The sequence below is a fragment of the Artemia sp. Qi Xiang Cuo genome, chromosome 12, assembly GCF_049724085.1.
Source record: "Artemia sp. Qi Xiang Cuo chromosome 12, ASM4972408v1, whole genome shotgun sequence".
Taxonomy (NCBI): Eukaryota; Metazoa; Arthropoda; class Branchiopoda; order Anostraca; family Artemiidae; genus Artemia; species Artemia sp. Qi Xiang Cuo.
The window spans coordinates 22099686-22123539 of record NC_142805.1 but is presented as its reverse complement, the minus strand read 5'-3'; the positions used below and the strand labels follow the sequence as shown (position 1 = coordinate 22123539).

At 35.3% G+C, this 23854-nt stretch overlaps 1 protein-coding gene across 1 annotated transcript in view; it reads left to right on the top strand.

The window, feature by feature from the left end:
- The window catches only part of ninaC (STKc_myosinIII_N_like and MYSc_Myo21 domain-containing protein ninaC), a 386065-nt gene that overhangs the window by 303848 nt on the left and 58363 nt on the right, over window positions 1-23854 (top strand). The window contains exons 25-26 of the mRNA XM_089097735.1: window positions 1341-1470; window positions 3042-3104. Coding sequence (XP_088953861.1) covers window positions 1341-1470; window positions 3042-3104 — 193 coding nt within the window. The remainder of the gene's footprint in view (window positions 1-1340; window positions 1471-3041; window positions 3105-23854) is intronic.

The following is a 23854-nucleotide window of genomic DNA, read 5'->3' as shown; positions in this document are numbered from 1 at the left end:
GCTGACAGAACAGGTTTAAGTCCCATTGTTAAGACCTTCTTTCCCGAGATGGAAAGCAAATCCGGCTTAACTTTCCATATTTCCATTGTACACGACTAGCGGAAAGCTGCTGGACCGTTATTTGCAAGAATGCAAGAATTTGAAAGACTTTGAAAGCGAATCCAGCCTGCAAGTGGAAAGCGTTTCTAAATAGTGTTTTCTTGGCGCTGAACTCAAAATATTACGGTCCTGATTTCAATAAGACATTTCTTTTTACTATTTTCTTTATGTAAAATACCATGAACTCAAGGGTAGATAACAAACGTTCCATTAGTATCTTGTAAAGTACCTATTTGCCACAAAATCACGTTCCGTAGGCTATTGTAATTTCGCTTATATTCGTTAAAGGTGTTAAGGTCATTTAGAGACGTCTATGTAATATTTGAGTTACCTTAAATAAATAGGTGCGAATTCAGTTCAATAAAATTCACACATTTCATTGGCCTCCAAAATATATGGAAAAAATAATAATATCAATAAAGTATATACGCAATCTAATACAAACTACCCGTATAAACACTGGTAATATACAGTGACCTAAATAAAATTGAAAGGCGTAATTATGACGCCGTCATAATTACGCCTTCCAATTTTATTTATGTCACTGTATATTAGAAATACCGTCATAATGACGGTATTTCTAAACTAAAAATTTCATGTTAAGAGCATTTATGGAAGTTAGTATAGTTGCAAAGAAACGCTCTAAAATATAAATTTAAAATTTTTATTAATGAGGGACGGGTTCAACAGTTTCACCACGCAAAATTTCACTCTAACAATAAAATAATCCGAAACTGTGGTTTTCTTGCAGAGGCCCATATATTTGTATGATGAATTGACTGTAATAAAAATCTGTCACAGAGCCTTCCTTTGGTACAAGGCCTGGGGTGGTTTTTCCTAGTCAACCCCAAGACACCCTTGTGTCTCAACAATGGTAAGCACTCAAGGCACCGAAGTGAGTGGGGTGATAATGTATAAATAAAAATAATAACAAAATTTACCAAAAAAAATTTTACTCGAGGTTAAGCAAAATTTTTAAGCGGCATTTCCCTTAAGAGTTTGACGGACATAACACCAAACGAATTAGCTAGCTTAAAACCAAATTTTTCTTCGCTCCGTTAAAAAAAAAAAAAAAAAAAAAAAAAACAATTTGACCTCAGTTTCATTGATCAATAATTTTTCGTCATTTCCACAATTCATCAAATGAAATCAAGGCTAAGTTACTAATTGCTGTTAAAAATTACAGTGACTTTGACCGTTAATCTGAGTTTTTGCGAATCTGAATATGTCTGAAATTTTAGATTCTGAAACAAATGGATACGAAAAGAAGAACATCAGCAAATCTCTAATTGGAACTTCCTATAACCGCTTCGCTGGATCTTCTCATCAAACAAAACAAGTAGCATCACCTATCCCCAAGCCTTCGATTGGGTATGATAAATTATTTATCTTCTTAAACGCAGAGTTTCGGTTACGTTTGGTATTATCCAGCCACAATTTACAGTTGTTAACTTTTATAAGCTATACCAGTCTCATGTTGTCAAAAAAAAATATATATATATATATTAACAATAATAATAATAACAAAAACCGTTTATTTTTATTAGCGTTTCACAGAACGAAAGTCCTAAGTGATTCTAAACTATCCGTAGTGATAATGTATAAATAAAAATACTAACAAAATTTACAAAAAAAGTATACTTTTCCCAAAGGGTAGGGTGGATTTGCTTCAATTTTTTCAGAGAATGTTTTACAAACACCAAGCTTGGTTTGCTGCAAAGATATGCGTAAAACATTGTCCAAAAGAAACGAACTGAACAAAAAATTAATAGTAAAGAAATAAACCAAAAGTTGTGCACAGCAAAAACAAAGTTAATATTGTAGAAAATACCATAAAAAGGAAAAGATTATAAGTGATTTTTAGGGAAAGATTTTGCTAAGGTATTGAAATTTGTGTAGCAAAGAATCAACTTACTTTCATAGCTCTCCATTTTCAACCAAACATGCGTATGCCCTAGAATGAGATGTTTCACTAATCTTGGAAGAAGTATATCTCCCATTGGTCACTTTTTAAAGATTGGTAAGTTTTTAAAGATGATGAATGATCACCAATATTTAGTTTTTTTTTATAGTCAATTTGGGACCAGTCATAAATAGGGTTTACTTTGATTGGGGAGGGGGGTATAAGAAAACATTGAAGGAAAGTTTGAACTTCGCTTTAGGGAACAAGATTGCAATTCTGAATGCAGTCGGGTGCTGACTGATTGTACGCACTTTATTCCTTGATGTTATAATTAGTCGTTAGTAGTAGTAATATCATAGTTTCCCGAAGAAAGTGCTCTCTTCCTGTGTTTGTTTCTTAAGAGTTCCCGTAACAGAGAAACATATGACCTCGACTAACATTTAAAGTTTTCAATCTAAATTTATCCAGGAATAATAATGTACAAGTATTTACGATTAAAAGTAGTGTTATTATATGAAATAAAGTGAGCCGGGTTCCCAAATATATAGCGGCATTAAGTAAAATATCTTTTTTCGTGGCTTTCGCATCCTCTAAAAAAGGTGTATCTTTTTGTGGCTTTCGTTTCGTCTACAAAAAGGTGTAAGTTTGTGTTTAATCAATAATACCGCGAAAATTAAGGACAAAATTGTTAAAAAAAAAAAAAAAAAAAAATCATTTTGGCTTTGCCAGCATTGTATGGTACTGATATATTATCGCATCTACCCTCCAGAAAAGCCGAAAATATAGCTATTTGATTATCTGAAATACTTAGACTGCTGATTCTTTTTCAAAGAAAAAGTCTTGTTAATGTTACATAGTTTATTATTTTTGTGGATTTACAAGAATTTCCTTCATCTTTTTCAAATAGCTTTCTTATAATTTTGTTTTTGAGGGGTCACCTAAGCTAAATCTACTGGATATATCCTCGTTTTATCTTCTTTACGGATATCTTCTTCTCGTTTTGTTATGCTATATCTCCCACAGTATTTTTTTCTTGCAGTCAGAACAAACCAATTGTGCAGTATTCACAATATGGTGGTAGCAGGGAATACAGCAAATTAAAGTAAGTCAGATCTTTATCATAAGCATTCTCTTTTGCTGGATATAAATAATTGTTCAATACAAGTTCAACTAATGATAATCCGACTTAACAGAAACCTGAGAGCCCAAATCTGCTAGTTTTCATATTCCAAGCACAAAAAGAGCAATAGATTGCGTAATCATCATCTTTGCGGTAAAATATTCACCCTTTAATATTAGTATAATAAATCATAAAAGATAAGATATACATGTTAAAAACTCAACTCACACAAGCCAAGATATAAGGACTACATGTTTCGGAGTAACAAAAACATGCTAGTGACATCAAAACTAGTGTTGGGCGATATTTTGATTAATCGATATATGGATATATCTATATTTAGCTTTCGATATTCGATATATCGATATCGATATTTCAGATCAGTTTTTTGCTATCTCATGGATTTCCCAAAGCTCAGTACTGCAAATGGCAATAAAAGGGTATTTGTATAACTTTTTTTCAAATTTAAAATAATATAAAATCAAGCAATAAAAATAAACTTTGATTGCATAAATGAATATAATAAAAACCCAGATTTGGAATTATTCGGGCTCAGTAAAAGAGAAAAATCAACTACTGCCTATTCAAAAACATCAGCATGTCAATGTTTTCCCTGAGAGTCGGTTCCACCGTTCAGTGATTATCTGACAATTCTTGGAAAAGACTCTTTCAGAAGGGACTCTCGTAGTGGGCACAGACATGATTTTCATTGCAACTTTGTACAGGTGTTTTTGGAACCCCATAGCACGAGACTTCCATTACTTGAGTGGACAAGTTTCTCTTGAAACTGTTGGCTCCCTATTGAAAGTTTGCAGAGCCATGATGAATTCGGCTGCTGTCGAAGCATGTCCTGCATTGACTATAAGGACTTATAATCAGCATATACATATCGCTCATCAGCCACGTCTAAGAATCCCCCAAAATCTAACTGAACAAGGTGGCGTCTCAAAATCTTAGACAAAGGCAGGACTTTCGAGATGGGGGATAGATTTTAGATGAGAGGTCAATAGTTGCCTCTTCAAAGGGTGTAAGCACCGCAATCACGGTTGAAATAACACCCCACTAACTATCAGTGACTATGAGGTCCACTTTACCCAGAAGCGCAAGCTGGCTTGTTGTTGTTGTTGTTTGGGGTAAGATAAGATAAGATATTTATTTCAAAAAAATCGCTATCACAAGCCCACAAAGGGCCGAATTCGGACTTTGGAGTCGACAACATAAATAGTTACACTAAAAATGCAAAGAACAACTATAAAATAGAGAAACCCATAATGAACAATCATTTAAAAGTCAATAATTAAAACTGCAAAAAGCCAATTAAAAAAATAAAAAGATAAAAACTGGTCGAATGAAACTTAGAGCGAAATACAAATGCATTAAAAAACTGGTCAAACTAAACTTAGAGCAAGACAAATACATTTAAATTAAAAGGGATACTAAGAAAATGTCAAAAATTCAACTACAGTAAATCAATAAAAGAGTTAAAAACAATAAAAACTGGTAAAAAAAAAAGAAAAAAAGGGGGGGGGGCAAGAAAATGAGTGCAAGAACCTGGGCAGTACCATCAGCTAATAAAAAAAGAGGGGGGGGGGGAGAAGAAACTAGTGAAACATTTTATTTATTTTTTATGTAATGAAGGGGATAAAAGTTCTTTCGTATCTGGAAGTAATGCAGCGAATGGGGGACAAAGCAGGGATGGGCTCGGCAATAGTTGGAGGCGGCTGTAATCTGGATGGGGAGTGACGTTTGTGGAAAATGCTTGCTGTCCGAGGGTTTATTATGGTATTTTTTGCAAAACGGAGGCACAACGAAACCCTCCTTTGCTCCAGGGTTTTCAGAATAGCTTTTTTTAGGAGCAGAGAGTATGGCACCTTGCCTTCTTTGAAAATTATTCGCAAGGCTCTTTTTTGAATTGATTCGATTTTTTCCGATTCTTCGCGAGAGATACTAGGGCGCCAAACTGGACAAGCATATTAGAGATGCTGGCGGACAAAAGACGTGTAAATTCGTAAGGAGTGGGAAGGGGGGACGCTGAATTTATTTAGGAGCTTAAGGAGGGCGATAGACACATTAGCTCTATGGATGATGTCTTTAACGTGGATATCCCACTTTAAATTGGAAGAAATTGTGACGCCAAGTAGTTTATAAGAGGACACAGAAATTTCAGGAGGGGTATGATTAAGAAAACAGGGCAAGGATTTGAGGAAACAAATCGGCATTATCATAGACTTAGAGAGGCTTAATGTGATGTCTAAGTATAAGGCTTCGTCTCCAATTTCATTGAGAATACTCATATGATCTCTTATTAAATTTTTGAAGCAAGTTTCAACAACCGTTAGGTCATCAACAAATTTCCATTCGTCAGGAAATTCCCTTGCGAGGCTGTTGATCATTACTGAAAAAAGGAAGGGACCTAGAAGAGTACCTTGGGGTATGCCGTTGTGGACAGGGAGAGGATTTGAATAATGGTTTTGGTATTTGACAACTTGCGATTTATTTGTTAAGAAGGAGGCAACTAATTTTACCAGTAAGGGATCAATATTGAACTCGTTGACAAGTTTCTCAATTAAGATATTGTGGTTAACAAGGTCAAATGCTTTCTGAAGGTCAATAGAAATTAAATTTAGCCAGGAATTAGGCTTTTCAAGGGTTTTCCCGATGTGATCAATAAGAGAAACGAGGTAATGGGAAGTAGAGGTGGATTTTAGGTTCCCACATTGTTTCAAGTCAGTAAGAGGTAGGATTTTTTCCTTTAGCCAATCTGCAAGTAATCCTTCATAAAGTTTCGCGAAAATAGGAGTATGAGTTATAGGCCGAACGCCTTCAAAACCAGGCTTTCCGTTTTTTTTTTCAATGGGGTTATGAAACCCTGTTTCCAAATTGTAGGCATTTGCCCAGACTCGGTAATTTTGTTAAACAGGAAAGACAAGGGTTTAGACAAGAAATCACCGAAGGCACTAATAAGAGGAAAGGGGATATCCAAAGGACAAATACTTGTCTTTCTTAGTTTTTGAATTCTTCTTTCTATCTCAGACGGGGAAACAGTGGGTAAAGAAGGGGAAAGGGCTCCTGATGGTAATTGGTCAGACAGTGGTGGAAGTCTCTGGACAATGAAAGCGAGGAATTTATTGAGATTATTGGCAGTAATATCAGGGGACTCGGGTAGATTGAAGCTAAGCTGTTCAAATCTCCTGCCACATAGCTTTTTAACCTCTTAATACCAGTTTTTTGGTTTACTAGTGAACAATACTTCGACCTTATTTTTGTAGTACGATCTTCCCAATTTGCGAATTTCTCTTTTACTTGATTTTCTTAATTTATTGGCTTCACCTGGTTTGCAATATTTGTAAAGCTTCAGTTTGGTTCTAATTAGTGTTTTTATAGTTTGGTTAATAAAGGGTTTATCGCTGGAGCACTATTTAATTTTTTTTTCAGGGAAACAAATTTGATATTTGTCAATTAGCTTTTTGTGGAACAAAGCCATTTTCTCATCAAGATTTTTTAAACTATAAACATCGGACCAATCTTCCTTCGAATCAATGTTCGGGTTTGACGCGTTTGACCGATAGGTCATATGTTTTCGTATCACTCAATTATTCTGTGCCTTCTGTGATCACTAGCTTGCTTGGGTGTCACATCAGTCAATACTCACTGAACCCAATCATGTATCACTTATATTGATATTGGTAGGGTTATTCACCTGCAGCAACTGCCTGCGTTGAAACACGGGAATCAGAATCATGCAGCTGTGCTTTGTCATAAATCAATTAAAATACACATGCAACACCATTAAAATAAATAATACAGATTTACATTATACTTGTCACATATATAAAAATCTTAACAGATAAGATAAAGATAATAAAACAAATTAAATAGTAAATATCATAACTCTCAAATCAAATATTATAGGGATAAAAACAAAATCTTATAGGGAATGAACCAAACCAGTAGTCTTAACAAATCTACCTAAAAGGTTTGTGCTTTGTCGTCTAGCCCGAGAAGGAGACGTGTGATGTCCCAGAACAGAACGCATTGTGAATGCCTTAAATTCCTTCTCACAGCTATTCCCTAGCGTTTCCCTCTCTTTTTCATATTTTATACAGTTGAAGATGATGTGACGTGTGTCTTCCTACACTCAACATGTGTCTCAGTTCGAGGAAGGGGCCATTTTCCAATGGAATAGTGTTGATTTTGTCTTTGTCTGGCCAAATCTGAGACAAAACAGACAAGTTGAAAGGATGTGAGATAAGAGGTACATTTCTTTTGATGGCTGCTTATAATCATAGAGATCCATAAGCTGGGTATGGAAGGAATGGAGGCAAGCGTCTTCTTCCTCCAAAATTTTTGAACTGGTTGAAGACAGTAGTTCAGGACCAGTAATAGGAGTTTGAGTGATCAGACCCAGATGGGAGGCTTGTTTTGCAGCCTGGTCTGCTAACTCATATTCTGTTATACCACAGTGTACAAGAACCCATATAAATAGAATTGATATACTCTTTCTTGCAAGTTGTGTAACTGAATTTTCAATGACGATGGCAACATTTCTTGCTTGGTGTTGCTAGTACGAGAGGTAATCGAAAGCAGACAGTAAATCAGTGTGGATAATATACCTCTGATGTTTGAACTCTGTTTGGCTTGAAGAAAAAACTTAATTGCCACAAGTTCTGCAGAAAAAATTTACAGGTAGGGGGTAAACGTAGGAAAGACACAAGCTCTGGAGGGTATAACTACTGCACAGCTGCATTTTGATTCTGCCTTTAAGCCATCTGTGTAAACTTGGATGTAGTCCTGATATCCTGCCAACTTTTCTAGGAATATGATTTTTATCAGTGCTTGGGGAAGGACCTCCTTTTTTCCAATGGTGATCTTAGGAATAATCAGTTCCCCAATTCCTTTGTAGGTGCTAGGAGAATCATCATCCAAATTAACAGTCAGCTTGCCATTCTCTATGAACTGTTGCATGCCAGGATGGCAAAGGAATCTCTGGAAAGAGGGCATCTCTGTTGGTTTGTGGCGGAAATCGGGTTTGTGGTGGCTAATGATTCCTATGTAGACAATGTGATTCTTGAGTCTTATCTTCTTAGCAAAATATCTTGCAAGGAGATATTTTCTTCTGGAGTAAATTGACTGGATTCTCGCTTCACAATACATAGCGGCAATAGGAGTTGATTTCAGGCAACCAATGGATCTTTGCAAGACTGCGTGGAGGGTAGTGTCAAGTTTCTTCAGGAGACATTGCTTAGCAAATTCATATATAGATGGTACATAGTCTATCTTGGATGTCCCCACTGACTTGACAATAGTTGAAGCAAAGGCTGTGGGGGATCCTTTTCTTCCAAGGCAGAGAGAATTAATGAAGTTTTACCTTTGTTTGAGACTGTCAATCAGCTCATCCATATGGGATTTCCATGTCAGTTTCTGGTCAAATACAACTCCCAGAAACCATGTATGTTCTGCAACCATAATCCCTTGTCTATTCAGTTTCACCAGTGGTTTGAAAGCAGGTCGGTTATGCATTTTGTGAAAAAAACACACTAACTGACTTATGGCTTGAGAAAACCATATTATTACTTTTTGCCCAAACTGATAGCATATCAGCATCTTTTTGTGAGGCTGACTGTAAGCATAAGGGATCTCTCCCCACAGCTGCAACAACAGTATAATCAGCATACAGAAAAATCTCTGCTCCAAGGACATGTTCCAGGTTTAAATCATGACAATAAACTGAGAAGAGAAGTGGAGTTAGAACCACCCCTTAAGGGATTCCAATGTCATAGGCTTTCCTCTTCAACTCTGAGTAGGAGCCCCTCAAGGAGTCCTGTACTTCCCTACCCATCAAGAATTGGTGGATCCAATTTACCAGTAGGTCTGGTAAGTGCGTTACAGATAGCTTTCTGATTAGTTGCCTCATATCTACTCTATCAAATGCTGATTCCATATTTAAAAATATTACATGAACTGCTTTTCCTCTTTGAAGATTTGTTTTATCAGATGCTCTAGTCTAACTAGGGTATCTGTGGTGCTTCTTCCATGGAGAAAGCCAAGCTGTTCAATTTCGATGTGGTCTGATAATGGAGTTAAAATTCTTTGTTTTGTTACCCTCTCAATTAGTTTTGCAACACAAGAGGTGATTCATATGGGGCGGTATGAATCAACCAGCTTAGGGTCTTTTCCTCCCATGAGAACTGGGATCACTGTTGCCTTATTCCATTCAGATGGTATTGATGACTCTATGACAGATCTGTTGAATAACTCTGTCAGTAGCTCAACAAATGTATCTGGCAAATTTTTCAACATCAAATTGGGAATTCCCACAGGGCCAGTTGAACCAGGTTGGAGCTTTGAAATAATGTCTTTAACTTCCTGAAAGCTAAAATGAGAAAAGGGAACAGGTTGAAAATTATGTAGTCCTTCCCATCTATATCACTGCAGGGATGGGTTTTCTTCTTTTTTACCTCAAAAAACCTGAAAATTCCTCCATAGCTCTCGAACAGAGGTGTTGTGACCAAATTTGTCTTCTACGAGCCTTCTCTATCCATCATGTGTCTCAGTCCTTAGTGTCTTTTTGAATTCTGCTGTCTTTTCCTTAAACTATTTTATTCTCAATTGAGGGGTACCTAGAGAAATTATTTTTTGCTTTTTTTTCTTCTCTAGGTAGGCTTTCTGGCATTTCCTGTTCCATCCAGGAGTAGAATTTTGTCGCTTAGGATGAGGTTGTTTGTAACCAAATATTCTTTCTGAAGAAGCTATGACAGCTGAGGTAATCTTATTAGATAACGATTCCACTGACTCATCATTTGTCTTAATTTCTGAAGCCTTTTGGTCTAAGTCTTGTTTCCAGGAGTTCCAGTGTTTGTCCTGGAATTTCCAGAATTTTACTGGTTAATACCCTGACCTTATTGGGCTAATCTCTAGTGTCAATGATATAAACTCGTGGTCAGAGTCAAAGTTACAGGGTTTCTGGATTTCTACACTATTTATAATATATGTTGATGTGAAAGTAAGGACAATGGTTGAGTACTTGCCGTTTTGAGGGTTCAGGCGTGTATTTAGGTATTTGGGGGTGCCAAGGGACAACTTATTTTCGGCTTCCAGAATGTAATTGGTTAGAGAGGTTGCAATTGAATCTTTTGGTGATTCAGTGTCCCACATTCTGTGGTGTAAGTTAAAGTCGCCACTTATTATTTTCACAAGACCAGATGGATTCACAATCAGTTCGAATTTTTTCAGGGATAATTTATTTGTCTTTGGAGCATAACAGTTAGCAATACTAATCCACTTATCACTTCCAAGTGGTTTTACGTCAATTATACCAACCTCCATTTCCCTTCGTGGACTGGGGTCATGTATTCTAAAAGCTAGGTCATTTTTCACAAGTAACAGTAGGCTACCACTTGCTTTGTGGACTCTGTCCAAACGGGCAATATTGTACCCCTTGAAATCATAGACAGTATTCTCCTGTTTTAAGAAAGTTTCTTGAAGTAGGAAAATATCAGGTGCATGTCTGACTAAACTATTTTGGAGTTTTTTTCTTTTAGCTAGGTTCAATTCCGGGATGTTTAATTGGAACACTGAGAGGGAGTTAGTCATTTGTGTTTGAGGGGGCTAACCTGGGTCTCTGTTGCTTATTACAACTACCCTCTGGGATAGGTATAGCTTCCTTTCCTTTATGTTTTTTTTAACTTTGCTAGGGCTGCTGGTTTGAGGAGGGTCGTTACTGTTTGTAGGGCTTGAGTCAACTCTGTTTAGGTTTTCAGCAATATTGGTCAGGCTAAGGGCTGCATTTTCAAGACCAACTGGCAGTATCTTAGAGACTAGTTTGCAAGGTGATGTTATTATCTGTGTCAGATGCCTTGCAACATCTGCCTTGCAACACCCTCAAATATGGTCATATACTTCTTGTTTAGGTCCTCAACTGAATGGTGGTTAGGTGTCAAAGGAGAGAAGGAGTCTTTATGGGCCATAGGGGCATGTTTTGTTTGTGTTGGAAGTCCCTTCTTCAGGACCTCAGCAGCAGTCCTCAAGGGGAAATTATTAGTTAAAGAAATGGTTACAATTGCTTTCTCCTCCATGAATACTGCACACTCCCTAGCATTAGCAGCATGGTCACCACTGCAGTTAGGGCACTTGAGTACCTAATCTTTCTTTACTGTTTTGGATTGGAGAGACCTTGGCAATTGAAGCACTGTATTGCCCCGGGGATAAACTACTTAACTGTATACGTTGCACCCCAAACAGAGATTTTCAGAGGGAACTGAACATCCTGATTGAAGGTGCAAACCAGGAGGGTAACTGATGGGCTTGGGGTTTCAAAGGCCAATGTCACTTGTTCTATTCTATTGTCCACTTGAACCTCCTTGACAAAGTCATCCAGATGGGTGACCTTCTCAAATGAGATATATACAATTTATTTTATATTTCTGATTAAAGCGGGGTTGGAACTAGGACCGAGCACAAGCTTTACTTTACAGCCATTTACTGCTATATCTGAAATTGAAAGTATAGCAGTAGCTGCTGATTGGTTTGTAGCTAATATTACAACGGAGCCATCTTGTCCAAGTCTTTCTAACATTGCACAGTAAGGGCCCCTTTATTCATGATTCTGGAGCTGTTCAAAAAGTTTTTTGGAAATAGCTGTTCTACTACCTAATGTCAACAACCTAGTGGTCTCATTTGGACCTTCAACACATAAAGCCGAAATCCTATCACTAGAGGTATTTGGGCCAGGGATGAAAGGAATAATAACTGTCCTGTAAGTCATAAAAAAAAAAAAAAAAAAACAATGGGTTAAAAATAATCAGGTAAAACAACAAAATAAATCGCAAAAGAAGTAAATTGTCAAATAAATAAAATAAATAGGCTACAAGCTGAGGGGGGGCCCTCAGTCAATAAAAGATTAAGCAAGAAAAATAAATCAAAAGCAGGCACAGCACTAAATTTCAAAGCAGGGTAAAAAGGGGTTGATGAACACTCAGCAATTTGAAAGTTGCAGTATGCAGGAATCCGGGAAAATTTGCAGCAAGCAAAATAACAGTAAAAGCAAGCCAAAGTCCAAAAATGCGCAACAGAGCGAATGTAAAGGCGTCAGGGACCCCAAGGGCAGAGCCCATTGTGAATTAATCAACAAATCGTGGCACAGAGCTTTCCCTATTCGGGAAATAGCAATTTTAAATATATTTGTTCAATTTGAATTTCATTTCGTCTTGTCTTCCCTCAAACGAGCTTGTTACCGACTCTCTCAAATCTTTTAGACTACGCAACATTGTGAGAAACGAATTCCATCAAGTGGTTACATCGGGCTTATAGTTTTTTGGTGCAAACATTATCAATAAAGATTTGAACCTGGTGTAACTTGTCGGTAGCTACAACACTATGTCTGAAAAAGCTGACAATGTTTCTAGCCTTTTGAGCGAGAGGCAACAATTCAGCGGTATCGTTAATAGCACCACCCACATCTCATTTAGAGTATGTGGGAAGCACGAAACATGTGTCCATCCTGTACCTACTTAGGATGCAGCATCCTTTATGGCCCGAATTACATTTGCTCCATTATCAGTTACTGCAGTAACAACCTTTTCCTTGATCCCCCACTCAGTGGCAATTTTCATAAGGTGAGCCTTAATAGCATCAGCAGTATATATAGTGGCAGTTTTCATAAGGTGAGCCTTAATAGCATCAGCAGTATATATATATATATATATATATATATATATATATATATATATATATATATATATATATATATATATATATATATATATATATATATATATATATATATATATATATATATATATATATATATATATATATATATATATATATATATATATATATATATGAAAGGGGCTGTCCCCTCCTCAACGCCTCGCTCTTTACGCTAAAGTTTGACTTTCTCACAAGTCTTTTTTTAAACAATAAAAAACTTAGCGTAAAGAGCGAGGCGTTGAGAAGGGGACAGCCCCTTTCATATACGGAATAATTTCTGTTCGTTTTAAGTTTTAACGTCGTTCCTTACCTCTTTCCTCTTTCGTGGTTCTTGTTTTTCTTTTGGTAATAGTTTTGAGCGGCCTTGTGGATGTCCTGTAGACAGTGTTTGATTGCCTACTGAATGTAATTTTGTCAAATGTTTGGCTAAACATTGCTCTAACATAGTTTTTGAAGACACTGAATTTGTCTGTTTTAAAACAAATTCTTGGTTTCCTGTGTGAGGACAAATATCAATCTCAATCGCAAGTGAAGCTGAGTGGATATAATAAGCAGTGCAATAGCGCCGCCTATTGCGTAATAAGCGGCTTATAAGTAAGGAACGTTGTTGGCACAATGTATTATTTATTTATTTATTTTTTTTAGACCAGGGTGCTCTGTATCGAAATAGTTGTCGTAGAAACTTCGAAAAGGGCTCATTTGATTGGAAATTGGAAGAGCTTTTGTCCTTTTTAATAGACAAAAGTGATTGGAAGGCAACTAACACCCCTTCCACGCCCCCCGTTTCTCCAAACACTACCAATCAAAATTTTGAGATAACCATTTTGTTCAAAGTAGTTGAAAGATCCAAAAATTATGTCTTTGAGGATGATATCCCCCCCCCCAGAGCCATCAGGGCAAGGGTTGTAAGTTAAGCTCTGGGGGCATATAACGTTTTATAGAAACGCTGTCGTAGAAACTTTAAAAGGGCTCATTCGATCGGAAATTCAAAGGGCTAGCACCCTTTTTAATAGTCAAAAGTGATTGGAGGGCAACTAACTCCCCTCTCACGCCCACCCTTTCCCCAAACACATTAAATCAAAATTTTGAAATAGCCATTTTGTTCAACGTAGTTGAGAGTTCGGGAAATTATGTCTTTGAGGATGATACCCCCCCCCCACAGCCCTTAGGGAAAAGGTTGTAAGTTATTCCCTGGGGGCATATAAGGTTTTTATAGAAAGCGTTGTGGTAGAAACTTCAAAAAGGTTTCATTCAGTTGGGAATGGAGAGGGTTAGTACGCTAATTAATAGTCAAAAGTGACCGGAGAGTGAATGCACCCCCCCCCCCCCCCCGACGCCCATAATTTTCCCAAACACTTCCGATCAACGTTTTGATATAGGCATTTTTTGAACGTAGTTGAAGGGTCCAGAAATTATGTATATGATTATGTCAATCCCCCAACAGCCCTCAGGACTAAGATTGTAAGTTATGCCTTGGGGAGCATATATGGTTATTATAGACAGTGTTGTCGTAAAAACTTCAAATATGGGTCATTGGATTAGAAATTGAAGGGCTATTGTCCTTTTTAATTTCAAATGTAATCGGAGGGAGAATCCCCCCCCACCCATAATTTTCCCAAACACTTCCAATCCAGATTTTGATTTGATCATTTTGTTCAACGTAGTTGAAAGGTCTGGAAATTATGTCTTTGAGGATTTTATGGAAGGGATGGTTATTTAACTTAAGAAGAGACACAATTGGTTGAAAATTGGAAGTTCTAGTTCCTTTTTAAGCGTAAAAAAGTGATGGAGGGCATTTAGTTCCCCACCTCCTCCCTGCAATCCCTCCTTTCACTAAACGCGTCTGATTGATATTATGAATTAGCAATTTTTTTCAAAATAGTCCAAAGAACATATAACAAAGTCTCTAGAGATGACACAGCCCTCAGCGCCCTGGGGATAGGGTTGTACGTATTTTTATGGGGGCATGTAAAGTTTTTATAGAATTGGCTGTCGCACAAACATCAGAGGGGATCGTTTGATTTGAAATTGGAAGTTTTAGTGCCCTTTTTAAGAGTCAAAGTGATTGAGAGCAAACAGCCCCCTCCCCTCCAAGCTCATCATTTGCCTTAACACATCTGATCAAAGTTTGGAAATAACAGTTTTATGCATCGTAGTTGAATGTTTCAGAAATTATGTCTGTGAGGAAGACAACCCCCCCCCCGCCCCCTACAGCTCTCGGGGAAAGGGTTGTAAGTTATGTCCTTGGAGCATATATGGTTGTTATAAAAAGGGTGGTCGTATATGCTCTGGAGGGGACTCATTAGATTTGTAATTATAAGTTCTAGTGCCCCTTTTAAGAGTCAAAGTGATCAGAGCACAGCTACCCCCCCTCCCCACACACACACACACGTTGTGTTTCCCTGAGATGTATGCAATAGATATTTTGAGACACTCCTTTTATTCAAAACAGTCCAAAAATCATAAAACATGGCTTTTGCGGTTGATACAAACCACTAGAGCTCGAGGGTGAGGGATTGTAAATTATGCCCTTGGGGCATTTAAGGTTCTTATGGAAGGGATGGTTGTATAAAGTTAAGAGGTGGCTCATTTGGTTGAAATTGGAAGTTCTAGTTCCTCTTTAAGAGCAAAAAGTGATGGAGGTCAAGTAGCATCCCCTGTCCCGAACTACCCCTCTTCACCAAATGCACCTGATTGAAATTGTGGGATGGCAATTTTGTTTAAAATAGTCCAAAGAACTTAAAAATGCTTCAAAGGTTGGCAGAGCCCTGGGGTAAGGGCTTTAAATTTCTAACTTAATACCATCAACCGGTCCTTAAGCATTACTAACACGTCCTCTTGACAACCTATATGGGCATATTGTATTTCGATTTATTTCAAAAGAGTTACAGTACTGCCCAAGGTTTTTGCCTTAATACCCTTAGGTTTATTAGTTGTAGTAGTAGCACGAGTAAATATAGTAGTAGCTGTAGGAGTACAGTTAATAGTAATAGTCTTAGTTTTAGTAGCAAAAGTAGCAGTAGCAACAACAGTAATAGTAGCAGTAGTTGTAGGAGTGAAAGCTTTATTATTATAATGCAAATATTGTCTTTTGGTTAGTTCAACATCCCCCACAACAAGCGTTTTAAGTTTTAATTTCAAACAATTAACTGTTCCAAAGATATTGCTGATATGCCCTTTTGACAACCTGCACACGGATGGCAGGTTGTCATCCATACAAACTGAAATATTCACTAAAAATTCCACCTTTATAAGTTTTGGATGTTGAGCTAGCCAGAAGACACTGTGTGTATTCATTTTATGCTGCTTCTACGGTTACTGTAACTAACGACACTAATGGCAACGACACAAAGTTCAATTAAACGAAAAACCTATATGCATACAGGTATTAAAAGGGCATATAAGCGATATAGGGCATATAAGAACACAGGCAGCGATGCTCTATCATAACTAGTAGTATCTTTGATATTTTAAAGGTACTAAGTTGATTGAAAAGTAACAGTTCTAGTGCCTTCTTAAGAGTCAAAAGTGATTGGGGGAGAATTAGCCCTCCTCTTTAGCCCATGAATTCCCAGACACTTCCAATCAGAATTTTAAGACAGCCATTTTGTTCAGTAAAGCTGAATGGTCTAGTAACTATATCTATAGGGTTATTGAGTAGGTCAACCCCCTAGAGTTATGTAATTTGCCAATTATGCTTAAAAATTAAATGTTGCTTTAAAATTAAATAAAAAAAACACTGTTTGTAGGCTGGTTGCCAATAAGACATGTCAGCAATATACCAAGAACGACTGAGGGTATTAAGTTGAAACTTTCAGGGTTACTTCTATTACTACTTCTGCTCTTAAAAAGTTTCTAAATCAATAAAGTGTAAGTGTATCCAGGCTGTGGAAGAGCATAAATATAAACTTTTGAGAATGGTATTAACTTTTTTTTATCAGGTAAACTACAGAATGTATATAACCAAATGAAACACAACTATTTGTGTCATGATTTTCAAAAGAGTTTTTGTTGTTAAAAATTGCTGAAATAGTTTCTCCAGCATATAAATAGCTGGCCAAACAAAAAATTTTAAGGGAAAACCTGAAAGATTAAAACTATTATTTTCTTCTTCTCTGATAAAGACTTCGTCAATGTAAAACGAACAAAAATTAATTAAAAAACTTTTTCCACAAAATAAGTTTTTCAAAAAAAAATTAAAGAACTCCATTAAATCAAAATGAACAAAAGTAGAATCAAATAATCTACCAAGCATTAAAACTACCAGAAATCGGTATCAATAAATAATTGAAACTCAAAACAAACATAAATTAAAATAAATAACATAGTTAACTCAAAACGAGCAGAAATTAATATGACTAGGGTTCAAAACCCCTATACTTTCTGAAAGCCAAAATATAATTTGAACTTTAGCGAAAAAATTCTTTTAAATGTTTTCATTTTTATAACTTTGAGAAATCAAAAATTAATTAAGATTTTAAGGAATAAATATCAGCATATGTATATTAAACTGACAAAGCACATTTTTTCAGAAAATTCATTTGAATTTTTTTCAGTAAAGTATAAATTATATTCTGGATTTTAGAAAGAACAGGGGTTTTGAACACTATTAATTTCTGCTCGTTTTGAGTTTGACTCTCTTATTTATTTTAATTTCTGTTTGTTTTGGGTTTCATTTATTTATTGATAATGATTTTTGGTAGTTGTATGTTTGGTAGATTATTTTATTCGATTATTTGATTCTGAGAATGTGCATACTAGAGTGATTTGAGATGGTTGCTAGACAGACTTATTCTTTTTTGTACTCCAATGGTACCAAGCACACCAGTTCTTTTGATGGTCAATGACACTTGTTTTGGTTCCAAAAATTGTATTGACTACAGCCGGCCAGGTATCCATTTTGTAATGTAATGCCTGAGCACACTGACTTTCCATTACCGGACTTACGCATGAGTTTGGATCCCCATGTTCCCCAGAGGCTCCTTATTCCCCTCAAGGGTACCAAATTACTCCCTAACTTTTCGCCCCCCCCAAATTTTTTTTAACTTAAAATTTTTTCAACTTCATTTTTTCATGTCTTAAAATGACCTGTAATCTTTGGCGAACATGGTTTCTGGATCTTTTTCTGTCGCAATCCCCGTGGTATTTTGTGGTTGGTCATCGATAGTACTTGGTTTATTGTATGTTTTTGATCAATATTAATAGTGCACTGGAAGGGCAAACACTTCAGCTTTATTTAAAAAAGTGAAGATGAAATATTTCAAGAAAGTGTGTGTACATCAATGGAATACCTATGGAATATCTATGGAATACCAAAAAATTCAACATTATTGATGGTGAATATACTAGAATAAAATTTCCAGAGATGAAAGCCTAAGAGTTTTTGTCAGCCTAAAAATAATAGTTGACAACGAGGGTCAATTTCTTGCTCACAGTGTGGTTCATACGTTACCTCTTGATAAATCCTATCGCCATATTTTGGGTATTACCCTTGAACGGAAGGTAAAATGAAAACAGGCGTACGGCTGCATCAATTTCAAAAATCATATCTGGTCTCTCTGCCGTAACTGTTACCTGTCTAAAAATAATGTGGTATTGGTGAAAAAAAGATAATAGTGAAAACAAAAAGGGCATTTGCAAATAATATCACCAAGGAAATTACAAACAATTCAATGAAAAGCAAAAGCATCGGTGAATGTTAGTAGTCTCATTTATAGTATAAAAACAGATACCATCATTTAACAGAATAATAGCAGCGATGAAAAAGTGATGAAATATTTCAGGAAAGTGTGTGTACATGATAGAGTTATCGAAGCATAAGTCCTAATGGTGACATCATTAGAAATGTATGTGAGCATTGTCATGACAGTGAGAGATTAAATTTCATTGGAATACCAAAAAAATTCAGCATTACTGATGGTGGATATACTAGAATAAAATTTCCAGAGTTGAAAGCCTAAGAGTCTTTGCCAACCTAAAAATAATAGTTGACAAAGAGGGTCAATTTCTTGCTCACAGTGTGGTTCATACGTTACCTCTTGATAAATCCTATCGCCATCTTTTGGGTATTACCATTCAACGGAAGGTAAAAAGAAAACATGCGTACGGCTGCATCAAAATCACAAATCATATCTGGTCTCTCTGCCGTAACCTTTACCTGTGTAAAAATAATGTGGTATTGGTGAAATCAAGATAATAATGAAAACGAAAAGGGCATTTGCAGATAATATCACCAAGGAAATTATTGACAATTCAATGAAAATCAAAGCATCGGTGAATGTTAGTAGTCTCATTTATAGTTTAAAAATAGATACCATATTTGAACAGAATAATAGCAGTAATGAAAGAGTGATGAAACATTTCAGAAACGTATGTGTACATGATAGAGTTTTCGAAGCATTGGATGCTGACAAAGACAAACATTTGATTTACGGAACAAGTCCTAATGGTGACATCATTGGAAATGTATGTGAGCATTGTCATGACAGTGAGAAATTAAATTTCTTCGGACTGCAGAAAAATCCAACATTACGGATGGTGTATATAATACAATAAAGTTTCCAGAGATGATACTGCTCATAGATAAGTCAAGCCTAAAAGTAATAGTTGACAATGAGCGTCAACCTCTTTCTCACAAGGCGAATAACACGTTACCTCTTGATAAATCCTATCGCCATCTTAGGATGTTAAACGGAAGCTGAAAAGAAGACAGGCGTACTGCTGCACCAATGTCATAAATCTTATCTCGTATCTGTGTCAGAACTTTTACATGTGTAAAAATAATGTGGTAATAGACAGTAAAATCGCAGAAAAAAAGGGCAATGGCAGATAATATCATCAAGGAAATTAAAGACAATTCAATGAAAAGCAAATTGTCGGTGAACGTTAATAATATCATTGGGATTTTACCAACAGATACCATCATTTAACAGAATAATAGCAATGATGATATGTGTGAATGAGCCTATACGTGGAACCATGTTAAAAGAAATGAATGACTCCGAAATGAAATAAGTGTAATGTCAAGATAAAACATGTGTAATTATTTTTTGGATCGGATTCAAAACATTCAATTTTTTATGATGATATTAATAACATATAGCATTATACGTATCATTATTTCAATAAGAATGTTTCATTGAATTACTTCGTTTTGTATCCATTATTTTTAGGGTATGCTGGCAACTAATCATTTAGAATGTTTATTCAAATGTCAGAGATGCAAGAACAGGAATGTTCAGACATAGACACTACTACCAGGATCACAGGGATACACTACTAACAGGCTCACAAGGGGTGTACTAGAGTCTGAAATTGGTGGAAAAGGTTTTTAATCAAAGTCTGAGAGAGATTAAAAGAATTTTTTTAGAGGTACAGATATTTGAAATCGATATTTATCGCGATTCAGAGGCAGGTGGGTTGGAATTTTTTGAAAGTCAGATGCATAGTATTTTCCCAAAGAAGAGAAAAAAAAATATACTTCCGTTTTGAATTTTCCCAAAGAAGAGAATAAAGTTCAATTTTTGTTCTGAATCCTTCCAAAGACAAGAAAAAAAGTTCAACTTCTGTTCTGAATTTTTCCAAATAAAAGAAAAAGTTACACTTTACTTCTAAATTTTTGCAAAGTACAGACATAAGTCACACTTCAGTTCTGAATTTTCCTCAAGAAGAGAAAATAAGTTCATATTTTATTCTGAATTTGTTCTAAAGAAAAGAAAAAAGTTCAAGTTTAATTCTATATATTTCCGTAGAAGAGAAAAAAGTTTTAATTTTTTGTAAAGAAGAGAAAAACGGAAAATGTTGCATCACTTCAGGATATTTTCCAATGAAGAGAAAAAGGTTACAGTTCTGCTCTGAATTTTTCCAAAGAAGAGGAAAAAGTTCAGGTTCTATTCTGAATTCTCCTATAGAAGAGAAAAAAGTTACACTTCAGGTCTGAATTTTCCAAAAGAAGAGAACAAGTTACACTTAAGTTCCCAAGTTCTCCAAAGAAGAGAAAAAAGGTTACACTTCTGTTTTGAATTTTTACAAAGAAGAAAAAAAAGTTGCACTTTTTTTCTGATTTTACCCAAAACAGAGAAAAAAGTTCAAGTTCTGTTCTGAATTTTCCCATAGAAGAGAAAAAAGCTACACTTCAGTTCTGAATTTACCAAAAGAAGAGAAAATGTTACACTTAAGTTCCCAAGTTCTCCAAAGAAGAGAAAAAAGTTATACTTCTGTTCTAAATTTTTCCAAAGAAGAGAAAAAAGTACAACTTCTGTTTCTTGAATTTTGCAAAGGATAGTAAAGCCACACTTCTGTTCCAAATTTTCCCAACAAAGACAAAAATTATGTTCTGAATTTTTTCTAAGGAAGAGAAACAAGTTCAAATTCAGTTCGGGATTTTTCCAAAGAAGAGAAAAAAGTTATACTTCTGTTCTGATTTCCCCAAAACAATGAAAAAAGTTCCGTTCTGAATTTTTTTATGCAAGAAAAAACCAACAGCTCAGTTCTGAATTTTTCCAAAGAAGATAAAATATGTGTTCTGAACATTTTCTAAAGAAGACACAAAATTCAAATTTGGTTCTGGATTTTGCCAAAGCAGAGAACAATTTACAGTTCTCTTCTTATTTCCCCCAAAACAGCAAAAACAATGTTCGTTCTTTTCTGAATTTTTCTATAGAAGAGAAAAAAGTTACACATAAGTTCTGATTTATTTCCAAAGAAGAGAAAAAAGTTACACTTCTGTTTTTAATTTCCCCCAAGAAGAGAAAAAAAGTCCAACTACTGTCCTGATTTTTCACAAAGATGAAAAAAAATTTGCACATCTGTTCTGAATTTTCCCAAAGAAGAGAGAAAATTTGAACTTCTCTTCTGAATTTTCTGAAAGAAGAGACAAATTTCAACTGCTGTTCTGAATTTCTCCAAAAAAAAGAAAAAAGCTACACTTCTTTTCTGAATATCCCAAAGAAGAGAAAAAAAGCTCCACTTCCGTTCTGAATTTTCCCCTTGAAGGGAAAAATGGTTTATTTCAGCTCCGAATTTTCCCAAAGAAGAGAAAAAAAGTTTTAGTTATGTTCTGAAAATTTGAAAAGAAGAAAACAAAAGATCAACTGCTGTCCTTAATTTCCCCAAAGAAGAGAAAAAAGTTACAGTTTTGTTCTAAATTTTCCCAAAGAAGAGAAAATAAAGATTAACTTCTCTTCTGAATTTTTCAACAGAAGAGAAAAAGTTCAACTGTTGCCCTGGATTTTTCAAAAGAAGAGAAAAAAGTTATACTTCTGTTCTGATTTTTCTATAGAAGAGAAAAAAGTTACAATTTAGTTCTGAATTTTTCCAAAACACTTTCCAAAGAGATTTTTCCAAAGAGTTTTTCCAAAGAAGAGATTAAAAAAATTAAATTTATGTAGTGAAGTTTCCCATAGAAGAGAAAAAAGCTGCACTTCTGTTCTGGTTTTCCCCAAAAGAAGAGAAAAAAAGTTCAACATCTGTTCTAATTTTTTCCATAGAAGAGAAACAAGTTACATTTCAGTTCTGAATTTTCCTAAAGAAGAGAAAAAAGTTATACTTCACTTCCGAATTCCTCCAAAAAACAGAAAAAAAGCTCAAATTATGTTCTGAATTTTTCCAAAGACGACAAAAAAGTTCAACTTATATTTTGAATCTCTCCATTTAAGAGTAACTCCCAAAAACTGAGTTTCATCTATCTGAAAAATGTTAATATCGGAAAAAAAGGTTATATTAAATAAAAATGAGACGACAGTACTGACATCTGTTCTGCTGTGATAAAATATGGCAGCATAAGTGATTTTTGAACTTATTACTACCTTAAGGGCTCCCATCTATAGTTCTATAATTGAAGATGGCAGCATAAGCTATTTTAAGTGATAGGCTAGATCAGAAAACTGCTTCTACATTAGGTTTGTTAAGGTTCACTTTGTGAAACCCTCGACGCCAAGTATAGTTTGTATAGATGGCAGAACCTGGACTTGTAATTAGTAAAAAATCCCTTATGCTGCCATCTGTAACCATTTCAGGGCCATAGGTGTTTCATTTTGTTGTTGTTTTAGCATAATTTTTTTTGTGTCCTTAACGTTCTGTCGTTTTTAGTTTTTTCAATATTAGTTTCTTGATTTTATATTTTTCAATATTTATTTAATGAATTTTCCTTTTTGATTTCAGTTTTTCATTTTTTTTCAAAATTTATTTTTTTGAATTTAGTTTTTCAAGTTTCTGGTATAGTTTCTCAGGCAAGTTTCTGTATTTTCCTTTTTCACACTTCAAGTGAAAAGTTTGCCTACGTGAATCAACGACTCAAGACATAAAACATATTTATTGTAAGACCATGATACCAAATAGATATTTACTCTTGCAGAATTCACTTAAGAATACTTTCTGGGATATATTCTTTGCTGTTCACAATGTTGGTTGCATCACTTTCTATATAAACCTGAATTTGCTTTGATAGTATAGAATCGAGATATAATGATTTTGCACACGTTTTACAGGTATGTGGCTTTTCTGCAGTATACAGTTTAATGCTCTATGAGTCAATGTTGTTATAAAAGGTTTCCCACATATCTTGCAGATATCTGGCTTTTCTCCTGTATGACTCAACATGTACTTGCATAATATATATGCACATGAGCAAACAGTTTTGCACATATTTTGCAGGTTTACGGTTTTTCTCTTGTATGATGATTCATGTACTTCGATAAACTGGAAAGATAAGAAATGGTTTCGAAATTACTTTGCAGATATAAGGTTTTTCTCCTGTGTGAACTCTCAAATGGATATATATGCTTGAACTCTGAGAAAATTGTTACTAGTATGAATTCTTACATGAGTAAATAGAGTGGAAATCTATGAAAATGATTTCATGCAGGTATTGCTGGTATAAGCCTTTTCTTCAGTATGAATTCTTGAGTTTGTGCATAAGCTATTCTCATGATAAAATTCTTCAAATTAGGAATTGCATTTGTATGGCTTTTCTTCACTATTGGACATACTTGGTCTGACAAAAAAGGGAATAATATCCCCTG